The following is a 17,391-nucleotide window of genomic DNA, read 5'->3' on the forward strand; positions in this document are numbered from 1 at the left end:
CCAAGCCTCTTTCCCCAGACCCACCCCAGAGGTCGCACCCCCAGCTGGAACCCTCTCCCTGCCAGCCCCGCCGACCCCCCCCATCCCCTGAACTCATTTCTGGCCCCATCCCAGAGCCCACCCCCCCAGCTGGAGCCTCACCCCATCCTGCACCTCAACTCCCAATTTCATGAGCATTCATGGCCCACCATACAATTTCTATACCAGATGTGATCCTCAGGCCAAAAAAAAAAAGTTTCCCCACCCCTGTGCTTGAGTCTGAGTTTTAGTTTAGACATCTAAACACTTGAGAGGGGTTGCATTACCAGGAAAGATGTTTACAAGTAGTTCTCAGCTGAAACCCCACCCTCCTTCCCAATTGAACAAGGGGTTGTACACGAAACCTTTGATGGGGCTGTGGCCCACTCTCATGACACTGATGCCAGACTAATTGCTTTAGGGACTAGAACCATGAGGAACCAGATCCCCGCTACCTCTTGTGCTACAACCACCTCTTCATTGCTATTCCTTTCATCAGCCAGGGGACTGTGGAAACATTAATCTACTCTTCATAGGACTCCACAGACTCAAAATGGAGAACAAGTGTAGCTGTAAGGGGACAGAGTGAGTTTAGCTCTCAGCTATGTCTCCCTGTGTGTCACTCACCCGAAGTTTTGGAGGTGGAGTCTCCCCAGCTTCCCTCTTTTCTCTAAGCTGAAGGAGTTCCTGGGCCAAGATTTTTCTATCCTCCAGAAGGTCAGAGAGGTGGCGCCGGGCCTCTTCGGTACTAACCAGAACCTCCACTTCATTTGCAAGCCAGCTCTGGAGAAAGACAGGACAGAGATAATAAACCAGGAGTGGGCAAACTATGGCCCGCATCTGACCCACCCGCTGTTTTAATCTGGCCCTGGAGCTCCCACTGGGGAGCAGGGTCAGGGGCCACTCTGTGCAGCTCCCGGAAGCAGCAGCATGTGCCCCCTCTGTGTCCTATGCACTGGGAAGCCAGGGGGCTCCACTCCACACGCTGTCCCCACCCCAAGCGCTGCCACTGCAGCTCCCATTGGCCAGGAACCACGGCCATTGGAAGTGGCAGGGGTAACACCTGCGGACAGGGCAGTGCTCAGCAGAGCTGCCTGGCCACACCTCCATGTAGGAGTCGGAGGGGGGACATGCTGCTGCTTCCGAGAGCTGCTTGAGCTAAGTGCCACCCCCCCACCCCAGCCCTGATCCCCCTCCCTCCAAACCCCTCGGTCCCAGCCCGGAGCACCCTCCTACACCCCAAACCCCTCATCGCTAGCCCCACCCCAGAGCCTGCACCCCCAGCTAGAGCCCTCACCCCACCCTGCACTCCCTCCGCCCCAGCCCAGGGCCCCCTCCCACACCCATAACTCCTTATTTCTGGCCCCTCCCTGGAGCCTATACCCCCAACCAGAGCCGTCACCCCCTCCTGCACCCCAACCCCAATTTCGTTAGCATTCATGGCCCGCCACACACTTTCTATACCCAGATGTGGTCCTCGGGCCAAAAAGTTTGCCCACCCCTGTAATAAACTCTACTGGACATCGCAACAGTGGGACTTCAGTCACCCACTTCCTCCTCTGAACTCTCCTCCATATCTAGGGGCAAATAAACTATGTTGCCTCTATTTACTCCTATACAGGACAGGAAATTCCATGGCCTTTCCCTGTTTTCCACCCATCTAACCCAGCCTCCATCAGTGAGCTAGTCAGGCAACCTTTGTGCTAGCTCGCTATTCAAAGGGGTGCATCAGGCAGTGCACCACCATGCTGATACCCACTTTTACTCGAGCAGCGGCTCCTTCCATTCCGCGGTTTTGGCTCTCTTTCCGTTTATCCACTACTTCACGCTGTTTCTGTAGAGCATCTTTCAAGCGCTTGTTAGCAGCTGCTGCCTGCAAAAAACCCCACCACACATACAATTATTTCCCCTCCCTGCATCTCTAGCACAGTGGAAACTGTTGGGCTGCTTAGCTTAATGTGATTCACAGCTCTGGGTACAGGACTCCATGCTGCTGAAAGCCAGTCAGGAAGCATCTGCACAATGACATGCTAACCGAAAACACTGCTGCTTTTAGCTTTAGCTGTGGAGTAGTACATCTACATTTATAAGAATCCATTCTTCCTTCACTGCACACTTGTAGAGCAGATACAGATGGCATGTCCCTGCACACAGGGCAGTATTAAGCATGAAGGAAACAGCTGCCTGATCTGCTTTTGGAATTACTGATGTCAATAGCCTCTGGCAGAGCATACCCTTTAACTAGGGTCTTAGCCATATTACAAGCCTCTTGGCTCACCTTTAGAATGCATTTTTACTATTGAGTCTATATGCTGGGTACATTATTTCCTGTGATTCTGCAGCCAAGTTGTCTCCAGAATACACCCACTGCAGCTGTGTACCAGAACCGAAGCTCTCATTTTAAAAGCATTTTTGTGTCAAAGCATTTCTGCTTCTAGATCTTATGGTTCAAGAAAACCTTCAAGAAGTGGACCCAGAGTAAACTGATGCAGTGCTGTCTTCTCATGTCTGCAAACAGCATGACACAAGCTCTGCACAGTGTTAACTGCACCCACTCATGCCAATGAGAAGTCTGAAGCCTAATGTCAATACTTTAAACACTAGCGATCTCATTGGTGATCATTTTAGCAGATCCAGCTACTGTTGGAACAGATGGTAGCATCTAGGGCAGGTAGTGCAATCAAGAGTTACTGGGTTTGGGAAGGAGACAGTGAGAATTAAGAGGCAGAGTCCCAAAATTTTTCCAAGGGGGAGAGAAAAAAAAAAAGTCACAATGCACCCCCTCTGAACTGACATCCTCACTTCATCTCCAAACCCCCAAACTGTTCCCCTGAATATCAAGAGTTCCATCTGTCCCCTTCCAAAACTCCAGTCATGTCTTCCAGACCTTGGGGGAGTGATCAGGAGTCCCGAGCAGATGTTCGCTTCTTACCTCTTCTGTTTTGCGCCTGAGGATATTGGCCTGATTTTTGAAGTCTCGTTCTAGCTTAAGCAGCTCATATTGCCTCTTGCGATCCTGAAGAGAAACAAAGTAGGCAGGTCAAAAAGTTGCAAGTCATATAAAGACATATTTTACAGTGCACTTGTTTAGTCCAGGGGGAGCTGAAACAAACATCCTATGTGCTCTATGACAAACACTGATCACTGTAAGCTTGAGCTGACTTAAAATTCAAGTGGCCCCTGTTGCTCTAGAATATGGTCTCCTACATCCTCTGGGGCTAGAACTGTTCTGCTCACAACACTTTGAGACAAGGACACACGAAGACTCAAGGGGCACAGAAGCCCCATTAGACCTGAATGCCACAACCTGATTTGATTACATTAACTACTGTAACAGTAACAGCTTTAACACCCTTGAAAGGGCAGATGCTTCCTACTTCTATTTTGTGGTAAAGATACCCCTAGGTACTAATGTGGTGTTATTTTTTACTTCTGATTTAGATCTGAGTGGTGATCACTCTGCTGGCAGATCAAGGAACCTCAGACATAAGCAAATCGTCAATCTGCCCTTGACACACACAACTGGTGAAAGGTGGCAGCCTGCCACTCAGGTACATATGGAACAAGCAGCTTTTTGACCTATTGGTTTGTTATTTTCAAGGCACTGTAGAGATGTTATGTTTTCAGATGTTTATTTGTAAGTGGAGCCAGCCCCTTAGGTAAGTTAACTCATGACCAGCAGTGACTGTCCAGGTGATTAATGGCTCACTTACCCGTTCTTTCAGCTGGATCACTTCCTTGTCCTTCTGCTGCTTCCACTGTCTAAATTTCTCAGCATCCTCTTTCATTTGGCGCATCAGCTGTACCCGCTGATTTTTCATTTCCTGCAGGAGAAAGTTACTCCAATACTTACACTTCGGATAGTTTTTTCAAGTACTCTTGAGAAGAGGACATATTACAAAAATTTTGCCCACTCGCAGCACCAGCCTTGTGAGGATGTCAGTGCTTGAGACTAATGATTTCATCCTGGTAACCCCCACTTAAAGGCGTAGGGAACCATCTCAATTTTACAGACATGGAAACTAAGTTACAACAAAGTCAAGTGACTTGCCCAAGGCTTGGACTGAATGAGTAGTATGGCCAGATTTGACTCCCAGGCCTATGCTTATACCATAAGAGCCTCCTATCCACGCCATCATTAGCAGCAGTAGTCATAGAACTACAATTACATGAGTCTTGTAATACAAGGTGATGCCAACCCAATAAAATGGAAGCTTTTACTGTCTTCTGGCTGGAAGTTGCTCCATTAGATGGAGCTCAGAGGCTGCATATGGCAGTGTTAATTACCCGAATCTCCTGGTTCAGTTTGGAGACTGTGCGCTCTGTAGATTCCTTCAGCTTCAAGAGTTTTGACTGTTCATTCAATTTCTTCTTTAGCTCATTCATTTGCCCTTCCAACTCCTGGAGTCTTTTCCTCCGTCGTTCACTCAGCCTGCAAAGAATCACCCTATAAATATATGCCTAATAGTGCTGTTCTCCAGGAATAGACTCCCCTTCTCCTTACTGTGAAAACAGACCCAGAATTGCTGTCTCTCACTCACCCCAGGGTCTGACCATTTTATAAAGCAGTTCCCTTCAGGTGAATGAGAGCCCACATAACTGCTCAATTAACTTCTTAACACTAAGTAGTATTCAGCAATGAGTATAAGTCATGCTATACCAGTGCAACAATAAATCCACTCACAATCTGGTTCTATGGCTGCAGCATTGTACCCAGTTCAAAAGTGAAGCTTGTAACTAGTTATATCCATAGCAGCATCTCTAGTCAGCCCTCCTCTCCCATCATGGAGCCCTGCAACCCAGGACACGACCCCTCCCAGTGACCATTAATGCAGGAATTTCACTGACACTGGAACCATCACTGAGGGGCTGTGTCCGGCCATAGCCCAGGGCAGGCAACTTGTGCAGGAGAGGGGCTGACACACAGAGCTCACTGGCTCATAGCCCAGAATGACAACAGTAGACAATTGGGTAAAGCAGCTCCCCAGAGGGACTTCAGCCTGCAATTCCCACTGTATCCAGACCTTTGCCTCCAAGCCCGAAGCTAGAGCCCAGATCAAAATAGTACTTCTGTTTATCTGAATGCCTGGTTATCCAAAAGTTTCAGCTGTTCCCCAAGCCATTTGCAAAAACAGAAGTATACTCTAATTCTATTCTTATCACTAGCCTCTTTAATCAGCAGACGGCAAAGCGCTTTAAAGATAGATAAGTCTGACAAGTCCTTCCCAACAAATCAAATCAAGTATGCATTATTCTTATTTTATTGATGGGAAACAGACACTGAAAAGGGAGAGAACTACCCAAGATCAGAGTCTGTAGCAGGGCTAAGAAGGATTCTTTGGCTCCCTGTTCTGGGCGTTCAGTCTCAAGGGCCTCCCCTTCCTCATCTCAACTCCTAGCAGGATGCACTAGGTCAAAATAGAGTCTCTACAAGAGAAACTGAAAATTTACTCATTCAGAGTTGAGGGTATTTCCCCCTAACACTTTATGCCAGTCTGTAGGGTAAAAACCTGATACAGCTGGCCCCTTCCTAGTGCCAAACATGAACCCTCCCCACAGCCTCAAAACATACTCATTGTCTCAATTAAGTAGTTAAGGTCATGGGCGGCAGGTTTGTAGAAATTTTGGTGCCCAGAACCCGCCCCCGCCCAAACTCTGCCCCCCACCTGCCCAAGGCTCTGAGAGGGATTTTGGGTGGGGCAGGAGGTCTGGGGTGCAAGAGGGGTGCAGGCAGTGGGAGGGAGTTTGAGGGGTGCAGGCTCTGGGAGGGAGTTTGGGGAGGGAGGGGGTGCAGGGGTGGGGCTGGGTTTGGGGTATGGGAGGGGGCTTAGGGCTATGGCAGAGCATTGGGGTGTGGGGGTGAGGGCTGTGGGGTGGGGCTGGGGATGAGGGGTTCATGCTGCAGGAGGAGGCTCAGGGTTGGGGCAGATGGTTAGGGGGGGATGAGGGCTCTGGCTTGGGCTGGAGATGAGGGGTCTGGGGTGCTGGAGGGGCTCAGGGCTAGGGTTGAGGGTGTGGTGAGGGGGTGAAAGCTCTGGCTGGGGGTGTGGGCTCTGGGGTGGGGTGGGGCTGGGGATGAGTTTGGGGTGCCGGTAGGCTGCTCCAGGACAGGGGCCAGAGAGGAGGAGGACTCCCCCCAGCCCTTTCCCTGCCGGGAGAAGCGAGCTCTGGGGAAGGAGCCCCCCTTTCCCGTCCCCCCAGCAGCACACTCACCCCCACCACTGTCACTGCAGGTGCTCCTAGGGCCTCTCTCAGGTCCAGGAATCTCCCTCACCTCCCCCGTGGTGGGTGCCAGGGGATGCTGCGTGTGCCTCCTCCCCTGCTGTTGCCCCTGACTGTAGCCTCACTGGGGGATGGGGCTGCCTCCTTGCCCAGCATGGGGCAGGAGTGGTGACTGTGTGCGGCGGGGGGGTGGGAGGCTGTGCTGGTGGAAAGGGTCTGAGGTGGAAGGGCAGGCTCAGAGTCAGTCTGCCCGCCCTGGCAGTCGATTTGGGGGGCATTAGGACCCTGCGGCAGCAGGTGCTGCAGGGAGGCAGCATGGAGCGGCACAGAAGAGGCAGGGACGCTCTGCTCCCTCTGGGGCCTGGGGACATGCATGGGGCCAGCAAGGGGGGGCCGGGGGAGACACTCAGGAGGCATGTGGGGGCTGGGCCGGGCTCCTGGGCTCTGAATATTGCTGGTGCCCAGGCACCACGTGGGTATATAGCTTGCTGCCCATGGTTAAGGTTGGACAAAAGATTTCCCAGAGCCCTCATTATCTGGCAAGGGTGTGAATGCAATTCCCTAGGTTGGTTCACTGTGTAGTGTGGTGATAAAAACTACACCCAGCACCTGAACTGTGCTGAGGTAGCAGATTTATCACCTGGGACATTAGTCATGGAGCAGACAAGCCCATTCATTGCAACAGTTTGGAATTTAGGATTTGATGTTTTATTCCAGTAGTCAGTATGTGCAGCAATGGCCAACAGGGCTTTACTTGCCAGGCCAAGTGCCACTGATTGGTTCCAGTAGATGCTCATTTCTCTAATCTACTTGGCCTTTCTAGCCAGCCTTACTTTGCTTGGTTAACATCCTTCTTTGCAGTATGAAGTGCAAGGATCAGCTCTTCCTTTTCTTTTTGCAGGTTGCTCACCTCCAACTCCAGGCCCTGGATATTAGTCTAGAAAGGAGACAGGAGCAGAGAGCTTCAGGTTACAAGTCTTGAAATCCCAACGGCTAGGGACAAGGCTAAGTAAGGCCTTGGGGAGCCATGTTTCCTTTCGATAGGTTGGACAACTGCACTGTTGTCAGAGGGCTCAGAAGATCTCCCCATGCAGCAGTTGTAGGAGCCAGATCACTATATACCTGCAGTTAGCCTTTTAGTCTAGCAGTCATGTTTTGATCAATAAGTCAGGTGGGTTAAAAAATGATGGAATCCAGCACTTATAGGAGAGAGGAAGCCAGTTCAATGGCAGCAGTGGCTGATTTCCATGGAGGCTAAGCAGTGCCACATCAGAAGTGCAATTCTGAGGAGTGAGTTGGAAGACTGGGATTACATGGAACAGTCAGTGGCCAGTGTCCTGATCAGAAGAAGCAAGGACTGTCTGCTCAGTAGAACCACGTGCAGACATTTAGGCACCATTAGTTCTGCCACCTGTGGGCACCTACAGCTAGACTACCACCATTCCAGAAATAGCCTCTGTCACAGGACTCAGCCCTCTCATACCACACCTCAAGGCAATATGAAGTTCTTACTATGAGAGCCACCAAGGGAACGCTCATGTCCTGATGAATCCCTTCCCCCACTAGCATTACAAAACCCACACATATGGGGTGAAGAGGAGGACAACACTGGACAGATATTTCCATGGGCCTTCCTGGAAAGGAGCGTTTACCTGGTATTGGGACTGAATGGGCTCCAGCTGGCTGTCATTCTGGGTCATTTTCTTGGCCAAGGCCTCTTTTAGAGCCAGGGCTTTATTTAATTCTATCAGTGCTTTGGACATCTCTGCCTGACGGAGGGCATGCTGAGCGGTGAAAGCATCTGGGGATCTCTTGCTGTCCTGGCTGGTTTCTGCTTGCTGGAATATAGTCACAATTATTAGCCAAAAGAAGCCAATTCCAAGAAGCTCTTCAGTGCTTGCATTGGCAGTTTGAACATAGTTAGCAGAACATTTGAATGCTACTGAAGTAAGCAACAGTATTTATATAAAATGTTTAGATTTTTTTTTAAACATAACTTTAATTTTAAGGAGAAAATAAAAAAATAGGAAAGGGTACAGTAAAGTAGTAACTAAGTGTCAAACACATGGGATTAGGGACCAGGAAAGATCTCATTCACTCAGTAATTGTGAATATTTACATAGTCAAAATCCGCAGTATATCAGACCCCCCACTACTTACAGCATCAGATTCTTGCTCAGAGTTTGCCATCTCAGCAACAACTTCCATGGATGCTGCCATACAGGCAGCACTTTCATCCTGTGTAGGGCAAACAGAGCACTTCAATGTACAGCAGTGAAAAGAAGTGCAGTTAACAAGGGCTCCTTGCTGTCCATTTAGAGCAGCAAAGGCTTCTCTAGACTCTGTGCTCTGATCTGAAAAAACTCCTCTTTCTCGGAAGAGAAGGCCACAGGCATCCCATTTTAACAGCAGCAGTGAATGCTTCTTCTGAACTGAGTCTCAATTGACTATGAAAAATTACTCCCTATCAGACATTTCCTGAACTACACAGAATTAGCAGCCAGTTCCTTATGGGGTGGTTGTAGCTTTGAGAGACATCTAGGAAGGGGAATATGGAAGAGTCATATTAGACAAGGACATGGAAATTTTCAAACAATTCCAGCTGCCTCCAATACGACCATTTAATAGAAATATAGACGCTAAATCCCTGAACTTACAAGAGTTGTTTTTGCGCCCTGCGTTACCCAGTCTTTGGACTGTAAATTTGTGCAATAGTCTCACTTCACAGCATTCTTCTGAGGATCCTCATTTACTCTGGCGTGAGCCGCTATTTGAGCATAAAATGGTCATTTTGTGGCTTTGAAGTTTCAACAGTAAGTCTATTTTAAAGTAACTTGCCAAAAGCCATTTCACAGCCACACACCTGTGCAGAGGGCTTATTTAGCAGGGCTCTAAAGAAACAACTACCTAGCAGACTGGCACCATACCACTGGGTTCCTCTCAGTAGGAAGCTCATTTGGCACAGGGATCTTCCCATTTTCTAGGTCAGTTCTTACCTGCAACTGGACTATCACTTGCTGCAGATTACGAATCACTTCTATGTTGTCTTTGAGCTCCTGATCCTCCAGAGTCTCTACCAGCTTCTGCAGATCAAGTTTGCACCTGAAAAATTCAGACATGCAACTGAGTCCACGGGTTTTGCTTAGCAATTGCATGTCTGACCCTCAATAGATAGGGTATTGCCAACATACTGTTCACCCTCCCTGCATACAGATGGACTTTGGAATAACAAATGCAGAGCCAATCAACAAAATGAGCAGTGTTGCAGGGCACTTCTGCGGCACATGAAACTGGATGGGACTTACGCAGCATGCTGCCGGAGTTCCTCGAGTTTGGCATTCATCTTATCATTTTCTTGTTCTGTCTAAGAAAAGAAAAAGTCAATTAGATACTGAATTATAGAAGGAGAAGCAAGAAACAGCTATCTTCTTTGTAGCAATAGCTGCTTCATCATTCTGCCGTTAAGGTGACTTGCATAGTGATTCGGTATGGATTTCTGCACAATCAGGGGAAGGTTAGTTCCCTTTAAATGAAAGTAAGTTTGGACTTTTCTCCAAAGCCCACAAAAGAGCAGGTCTTAGGAGGTTTTGGCATCAAAGACATGTTTTGACTTATTTAACCCTGGAATCGCAAAGTTTGGCAGTACAACTGCTGCGGGCAAATAGCCTCCAAATGGTCAAGACATACAGAGCTACAGTGACTGATGGGAGAACGAACAGGAATATAACACTGAATACCAACTTTGAGTGATGCATTTTCAGAGCAAAGTATTCCAATTCTAGTACATTTGAGTTAAAACCTGCAGGCTTCAGAACCAGATGCATTCTATAGCCTAACATCATATTGCTATTGGACATTTTAATATGTTCCCTTCAAATTCAGCTTTAGTCCTCCAGAGTTAGATGCTCCTGAATAGCATTAGAACACTTAGTGGTCAGCTTCCAACAGGTAGGAAACAGTAAATGTGTAGCTAAAAGCTCTTCACATAGAAGTTTAGCCTTACCAGAATGATTCTCTCCAACATCTGGGCTGTCTGACCAGCTGCCTCACTCAGACCTTGGCTCAACTTTTCATTTTCCTCCGTCAGAGACTGGTTCTTCTCCATGAGGGACTGCAGATTCTCTGATGGCTTCATACTAATTAAGACAAGTATTTATTATTTTAATGGCAATGAGGTGTTTACTGTTACAGACTGACAATATCCCGAATGAACTTTATTGAATTAAATTAAACCTTATTGAATTGGGGTTAATACCTGTGGGATACATTGTATAGGAAATGAAAGTGTTTATGTATTATGAGAGATTTTATGAAATTTCTTTAGCAGGAAGACAAAAGATTACTGCAATCTTTGGAAAGTATGAAGATGTTCAAAGGTCTTTGTGGAACAATATGTTTGAAATGGATTTTCTTAGGAAGTACTTGAGGTGAAGGGAATGCAAGTTCTACCCCTCTAGATCCAACCTTTGAAGACACGCTTTTGGGGGTGAGGGGGGGAGAAGAGAGAAAAAGACCTCCCCATTGTATTCTAAATTACCTGCTTCTGAAAACTCCAGCTCAGGAACTCATGGATTATAAAGGGTGGCCTAAACATGTCATGAGGGTACTTGTTCTCAGTTAAAGCAGTTATGAACTGGCAACTATAAGGAAGCCCCAGGGGGGTGTTGAAAGACTCTTCTTGCCAAAATACATGTTGGGCCTAGTCTACACAACACAGTTCGGTTGAGGCAAAGCAGTTTATGTCAACCTAGTTGTGCATGTGCCTACACTTAAAATTGGTCTCCCACCATTGTAAGAACCCCAATAGGCCAACATAGTAACACCAGCTCCCTGACCAGCATAAAGCGACAATCAATAGGCTTAGATCAACACAGTGCAAGTGTAGACGCTGCATTATTTATGTCAATACTAAATGTCCTCTAGCAGCTGTCCCACAATGCTCCACACTGACTTCTTTAGTCATCGTGAACCCACTACCAAGGAGTCAGAGATCTGGAAGTCCCCAATCCCCTTTAAAGCCCTGTGAATTTTTGAAATTCCTTTTCCTGACTGCCGGGCTTGGCGATCACACCTAGCAGCTCTCCATTGTTGAGAGCAACTCTCCAGTTGACCATGTCGGCTACGTGCTCCAGATGCACTCGTGCCTGGAGTAGACAGGAGATATTGGATATCCTAGGCCTGCGGGAAGAAGAGGCTGTGCAAGCACAGTTATGGACCAGTTGTAAAAATTTGGACATCTATGAGCAGATTGCTCAGGGGATGCAGGAGAAGAGATATGACAGGAACCAGCAGCAGTGATGTGTGAGAAGCCAAGGAGCAGTGGCAGGCATACCAGAAGGACAGGGAGGCCAATGATCAATCTGGTGCCAAGCCACAGACCTGCTGCATGCCATATTGATGGAGACCACCACCACTCCCCACAGTACTGGGGATACCTCTGAGGGGCCCACGTCACAGGTCCCTGCCATGAACAATGAGGAGGTGGTGGATGAAGAGGAGTATGGGGGACAGGCGACCAGGGAACCCAGCTGCGCAGCAAGCCAGGATCTGGGTTGTTTTGTTTTGATTCCATCACAGTCCAACATAGGCTAGCCTGATACAGGGGAAGGAACCATTATTTTCCAATTACAAGGCTGACACCCTCAAAGTAGCAGGACACAGTCTTTTCATGAATTTATTCATAGTAGAATAGGTAGTGGTACAACCAAAAAAAGGAGGTAGAGTTGCTATCTGCTTTTCATTCCCCTCCAGGATTATGCGGGGGCATGCAGAGCAGTTTATGTATGTATACAGGGATGGCCCTTGAATCTTCCTGAACGATCATGATGAAACTTTCATGGGAGTACTCTGCCAAAGATTTCTAGGGAGAGCTGCCTTATTTCTTCCTCCGCAATAGGACACTTTCCCAGGCCACTCAGCGATAACTTCAGACGACACTACTGCACAGTATGTCGGTCTTGGCGGCTTCAGGACAGGAGCAGCAGCTGTGTTCTCTGCCTTTGTTACCCTCAGCAGTGAGATGCTAGCTAAAGTCACCATCTGTGGAAAACGGTGCCAGTATTCAGTGCCATTGCCCTATGCTACTAGAATCATGCAACAGAGCAATTCCCTCCTCATTTCCACATCCTCCAGCAGGCCATACTGGCCATGGCTGGTGATAGGACTGGAAACATTCACAAGCAATCCCAAGCAGAAGTGAGAATGTAGTGCTTATAACTTTAGGGGAGCAAGGAGAGCGAGATCAACATTTTAAGTTTTGCTTTCTGAAGCAAACATGCTGATAATGGTACCTCTGTTTGCATCTTCAGCTGCTGCCATTGTGGCCTTCAAAGTTTCCCGCTCCACACCTGTGGAATGCCTGAGCCAGATAAGGAGGAAAAAAAGAACAGGACTCAGGCTGACATGTTCAAGGAGATCCTGCAAACTCGTGCTGCATCAGACTGTGAGCACAAAGCCTGGAGGATGAATGTTGTAGATATTCTGGAGAAGGAAAGAGTGAAGAGGAGAAAGGCCCAGGAGTCCCAGCAGGAAGAGAGGGAGATGCATCAGGACATACCAGGGTTTCTCAGAAAGAACACAGGTGCTGCACACTGGTGAACATGCATGTTCAACAATCCTGTGCTTGCCTCCCTCTGCAGCCCATTGAGAACTCAATATGCACCCCTTCAATATTCCACCTGGCATCAGTGGTTGCTGCACTACTTCTTCCATTCCACCCCAGGGAACATTAATGACAATCACAGCTTCACATTCACCAACTGTGACTTTCATGGGTCGGTGTACATATGTAGCCAAAATGGACATGAACAGCCTTTCCCCTTCAGAAGTTCTGTTCTCTTAATTTATTAAGTTTTTAATGTACTTGTTTTTGTTACACAACTCATAGGATCATTCACAAACAAAATTAATAGGTGCATTGACAAGGTTATATTCCTAGATGTACAGCAACCACCACATGATTTTTACCAGGGCACAAAAGAACAGGGACAGCCCATAAAACCATACCCTACTCTGGCTCTCTGTTAAAAACAGTCTTCAAAACCTCCGAGTCAGAAGAGCTCACTGCGACGCTATATAATAGCCCATATATCTGGTTGCTCAAATTCAGTAGACAGCTGCTCCACCTCTTCGCTCCACCATAGCAGAAACTTTTCCGACTTTGCTTCACATATTATGCAGGACACAATTGGGATATTTCTCACTGAGGTCCAATCTTATGAGTAAACAATGCCAGTGACCCTTCAAACGACCAAAAGCCCATTCAATTGCTATTCTGCACCTTCTGAGCTGGTAGATTATTCATTCCTTAGTGCTGTCGAGATGGCCGGTGTACGACTTCATGAGCAAGGGGAGAACATTGAATTCGTTCTCACTATGTTCCACAGCAATCTGTCCTCCAAGGAAATGTCATGTTCCCTCACATTCAGTTTTTCTTGTGGCTCTGCAAATACTCCAAGATCACGTACTCTGTTCTCACAACACTCATGACAATAGTGCTGAGCTGTGCAGGCTCCATGTTTCTGTCAGAGATGGCAGACAGCGAGGAGGGTCACAGGTTTTTGACAAAAGTCACAAAAAGTATGGGATGCAGATAGTTGCAAACTGGTATGTTGACCCCATGCTCCCAGTCACTCCTGTGTGACTTGTTTCGGACCCATCATGCATCTTCCCAAAAGACAGTGCGCTGAATGGTGGCAAGTTGTGCAACAGGATACCTACCCATGGAGCACTGCACTCTGCATCAGTTCACTTACCAGGTGTGCTTACGCACACCATTGACACAAGCAGCCAAGTAACCATGCACACAAGCAATGTAGTAACTGCAGCAGCTGTGTGAGTCAACATAAGTTTGTAATGTAGGCATGACCTTAAGCTTACCAAAACCTCTATTAGCATATGTAGTAGGTTCTTTTGTTTTTAAAATAGGTTCTCGCCCTAATGTTTTTTATCTTAAGAATAAAGTAGGCTTACTTAAAAAGAATCTTGTAGTCACATATCTGTGGCAATCATTCTGGTATCAGTCGCTCAAGAGAAAGCAAGTAGGTCTGTTTAAGCAGACTGTCTTTGCTGGGAAATGAAGGCAGGAAACTGTACAACCTGGAAATACCCTGGTCAGAAGGGTGAGAGAGAGACACACATCTCCACCTGAGAGAGGCAACAGCTGGAAGCCTGAGGGTAGGCACCCCTGCTGAGATGCAGGTGCAGTCACCCTGAACTGTGACAGAAAATTGAAGAGAGACAGAACTCCTGTACTGAGAAATTTACAGTCTAGGAAAATGGCAAAGTAATCTTTGCTTACTTGTAATTTACAGTTTGGGTGATGGATTGAGAAACTATACGGCAGAAGTGTACTCTAGGAAGGAGGAAGTATAAGGGATTTTATCCTATGTCTGAGAAATACATGGTCAGTAAAATGCTACCCTTCAATTTAAAAAGCAGGGTCAGATGCCTGCTCAGGGAAGTTTTATGGGTAACCCTAGCAGCTGCCTGTCAAACAAGGCCAACTACAGCTCAACTGCAACTTTACTAAAGTTTTGGAGTGAGATTTAAGTTCTCTGTACATTTCAGGGCCACCCAGGGCGGGAGGAGAGAGTGGGACAATTTGCCGCAGGGGCCCCCACGAGAATTTTTCAGGGCCCCTGGAGCGGGGTCCTTCACTTGCTCCAGGGGCCCCGGAAAAAACTCTTGTGGGGCCCAGGCCCCCAGAGCTTCTTCCGCTCCAGGTCTTCGGCAGCGGCGGGGTCCTTCCGCTCCGGGGCAGAAGGACCCCCTGCCGCCGAATTACCGCTGAAGCGGGACCCGCCGCCGAAGTCCCGGGTCTTCAGCGGTAATTCGGCGGTGGGGGGCCCCACCACAGGGTCTTCAGGGCACTTCGGCGGCGGGTCTCGGAGCGGAAGGACCCCCCCGCCACCAAATTACTGCCGAAGCAGGGGCCCCCCCACCGCCGAAGACCCCAGGCCCCCTGAATCCTCTGGGCAGCCCTGGCACATTTCCCCAACAGAACTATGACAAACAGGGGCTGGATAAGTTTAAGAGAAGGAAATAACTGGAAAAACCCAAATCCTGAATTTAAGACCTTCAAGCGCTATAAAAGTTAAATAGTTACTGTATCACATAGACAAGTGGATACTATTTAGGCAGCATCACTGTGGCGGATGTTAAATTGAAAAATGGCACTTTCAATGCACTCTCTAAAACAGACCCATACATGCATCATTTCCTCCCTTGATTTGCTAGTGTTTGCTTTTTAAGCTAGAGAGGAAGTAAAGTCAGTTGCTCATAATGTTTGTTAGCAGCCTCTGGGAAGGCAGATATTTAAACTACTAAAATGTTACCATTATTGATCAAGTTCCTCCCCCTGCCTCCTCTACTACAGCTAGACCAAGGGTCGGCAACCTTTCAGAAGTGGTGTGCCAAGTCTTCATTTATTCACTCTAATTTAAGTGTTTGCGTGCCAGTAATACATTTTAACGTTTTTAGAAGGTCTCTTTCTAGAAGTCTATAATATATAACTGAACTATTGTTGTATGTAAAGTAAATAAGGTTTTTAAAATGTTTAAGAAGCTTCATTTAAAATTAAATTAAAATGCAGAGCCCCCCGGACCCGGTGGCCAGGACTCGGGCAGTGTGAGTACCACTGAAATTCAGCTCGCGTGCTGCCTTTGGCATGTGTGCCATAGGTTGCCTACCCCTGAGCTAGACTGTTGCATTCTTACAGAGGGTATTGCTGCACATGGAAATGAAACATTGGTGCAATGAATTTAGTGAGCATGACAAAGGAGAGAGAAAAGGGACTTGACAGATACTTGAGTGGCAAATTAGTTCCTATCTTTGCACCAAGAGATCTAGTCTCAGCTGGGGAGGTGGAGGTGTGGGGAATCAAAGCCTCTAGTTACATTAAGCATTAGTCTATAGTTCTTACTTGATAGACACTGGGAGCGTCCCTCCATGGGCCTGCAACAACAAGACCTGCAGCTGTTGTACCTAGAGGGAAACAGAAAAAAAGTTACCCAACCTTGAATCTACCTCCTCTACAGTAATCAGCCCAGAGCACACTGATCTCTAAGAAACAGCTGGAGCTGCAGGAATTAACATTAATGACGATCCCTTTTCATCAGTGCTGAACCAATGCTCCAAATGTTATTTGATGGCAGTGTTGCCTTTCACATGATAGACAAGATAGAGTTTATGAGCACATCTTCACTGAGGAGCTCCTGGTACTCTCATAGGGACAATAGGGGGAAGCATTATCCCTTATGTTTTAGGCAAACTAGAAATTGATTAACTAGATTTGCCTGCAATTGATCGCATATGAACCCTTCTACATTTCCTATCCTAAACTTGGGCAGTATAGCTGTGTAGTGTTTGGCTAGATGCCATACTTCACTCCAGAGATGGCTGCACTTTGGTAGGAGTGACATTTCTTATGGTGTGTCCAGTGCACAATTTATATGAAATGTAAATTGTAGTTGACACCAACACTTGGCCATGACCAAAGCATGACCTTGAAGGCCCAATCTAACAGTGGAGAAATTGCAGCACACTTATAGTGGAGAATCTCAAGCAGCATGTGGCATTAGAGAAGAGGCCACTCCATACAGACAAAAACATTTAAGGATTTTCTTTAAGGTGACCCATAGCTAAGTGAGTTCAGTGTATTTCAGGGATTCTCAAACTGGGAGTCGGGACCCCTCAGGGGGTCGTGAGGTTCTTTGCCTCGAGCATTTATAGTGGTATTAAATATATATAAAAAAAAGTTTTTTTAATTCGAGGGGGGGGGGGTCGCACTCAGAGGCTTGCTGTGTGAAAGAGGTCACCAGTCGAAAAGTTTGAGAGCCACTGGTGTATTTCTCTTTCGTGAATTTGGTGCAATGGAGGATTTTCTCACTTTTGCTACGCACAACACATGTTTCCCAGCCTCCAGCTGAAGGAGGGAAGTGTCCAGTACCTGTTGCTTTAGATGATTTAGCTCAGCTGCCTGAGGATCAATGTTGATTATCGGTTTGTTTTTTATTTTTCTCGCCCTGTCAGCATAGCGCAAAGTATTTAAGGTTTCTTCTAGGTTGGAATCTGCTGGGCTCACACACGCAATCATGAGAGTGTGGCTGTTACCACCCAAGGAATCTGAATAGAAACAGAATGGGACAGAGC

The 17,391-nt window shown here is 47.3% G+C and overlaps 1 protein-coding gene across 4 annotated transcripts in view; it reads right to left on the reverse strand.

The window, feature by feature from the left end:
- KIF4A (kinesin family member 4A) overlaps positions 1-17,391 on the reverse strand; it is a 42,299-nt gene that overhangs the window by 9,502 nt on the left and 15,406 nt on the right. For all 4 annotated transcript variants that reach the window (XM_039487462.1, XM_039487460.1, XM_039487463.1 and 1 more), the window contains 13 exons: positions 17,189-17,364; positions 16,163-16,224; positions 10,244-10,376; positions 9,546-9,604; positions 9,237-9,342; positions 8,401-8,478; positions 7,893-8,078; positions 7,074-7,177; positions 4,306-4,450; positions 3,732-3,842; positions 2,951-3,034; positions 1,778-1,891; positions 646-801 (listed from right to left, as the gene is read on the reverse strand). In XM_039487462.1, the coding sequence (XP_039343396.1) occupies positions 646-801; positions 1,778-1,891; positions 2,951-3,034; positions 3,732-3,842; positions 4,306-4,450; positions 7,074-7,177; positions 7,893-8,078; positions 8,401-8,478; positions 9,237-9,342; positions 9,546-9,604; positions 10,244-10,376; positions 16,163-16,224; positions 17,189-17,364 (1,514 nt within the window). The remainder of the gene's footprint in view (positions 1-645; positions 802-1,777; positions 1,892-2,950; positions 3,035-3,731; positions 3,843-4,305; positions 4,451-7,073; positions 7,178-7,892; positions 8,079-8,400; positions 8,479-9,236; positions 9,343-9,545; positions 9,605-10,243; positions 10,377-16,162; positions 16,225-17,188; positions 17,365-17,391) is intronic.

Source organism: Mauremys reevesii, linkage group 9, assembly GCF_016161935.1.
Source record: "Mauremys reevesii isolate NIE-2019 linkage group 9, ASM1616193v1, whole genome shotgun sequence".
Classification (NCBI taxonomy): Eukaryota; Metazoa; Chordata; order Testudines; family Geoemydidae; genus Mauremys; species Mauremys reevesii.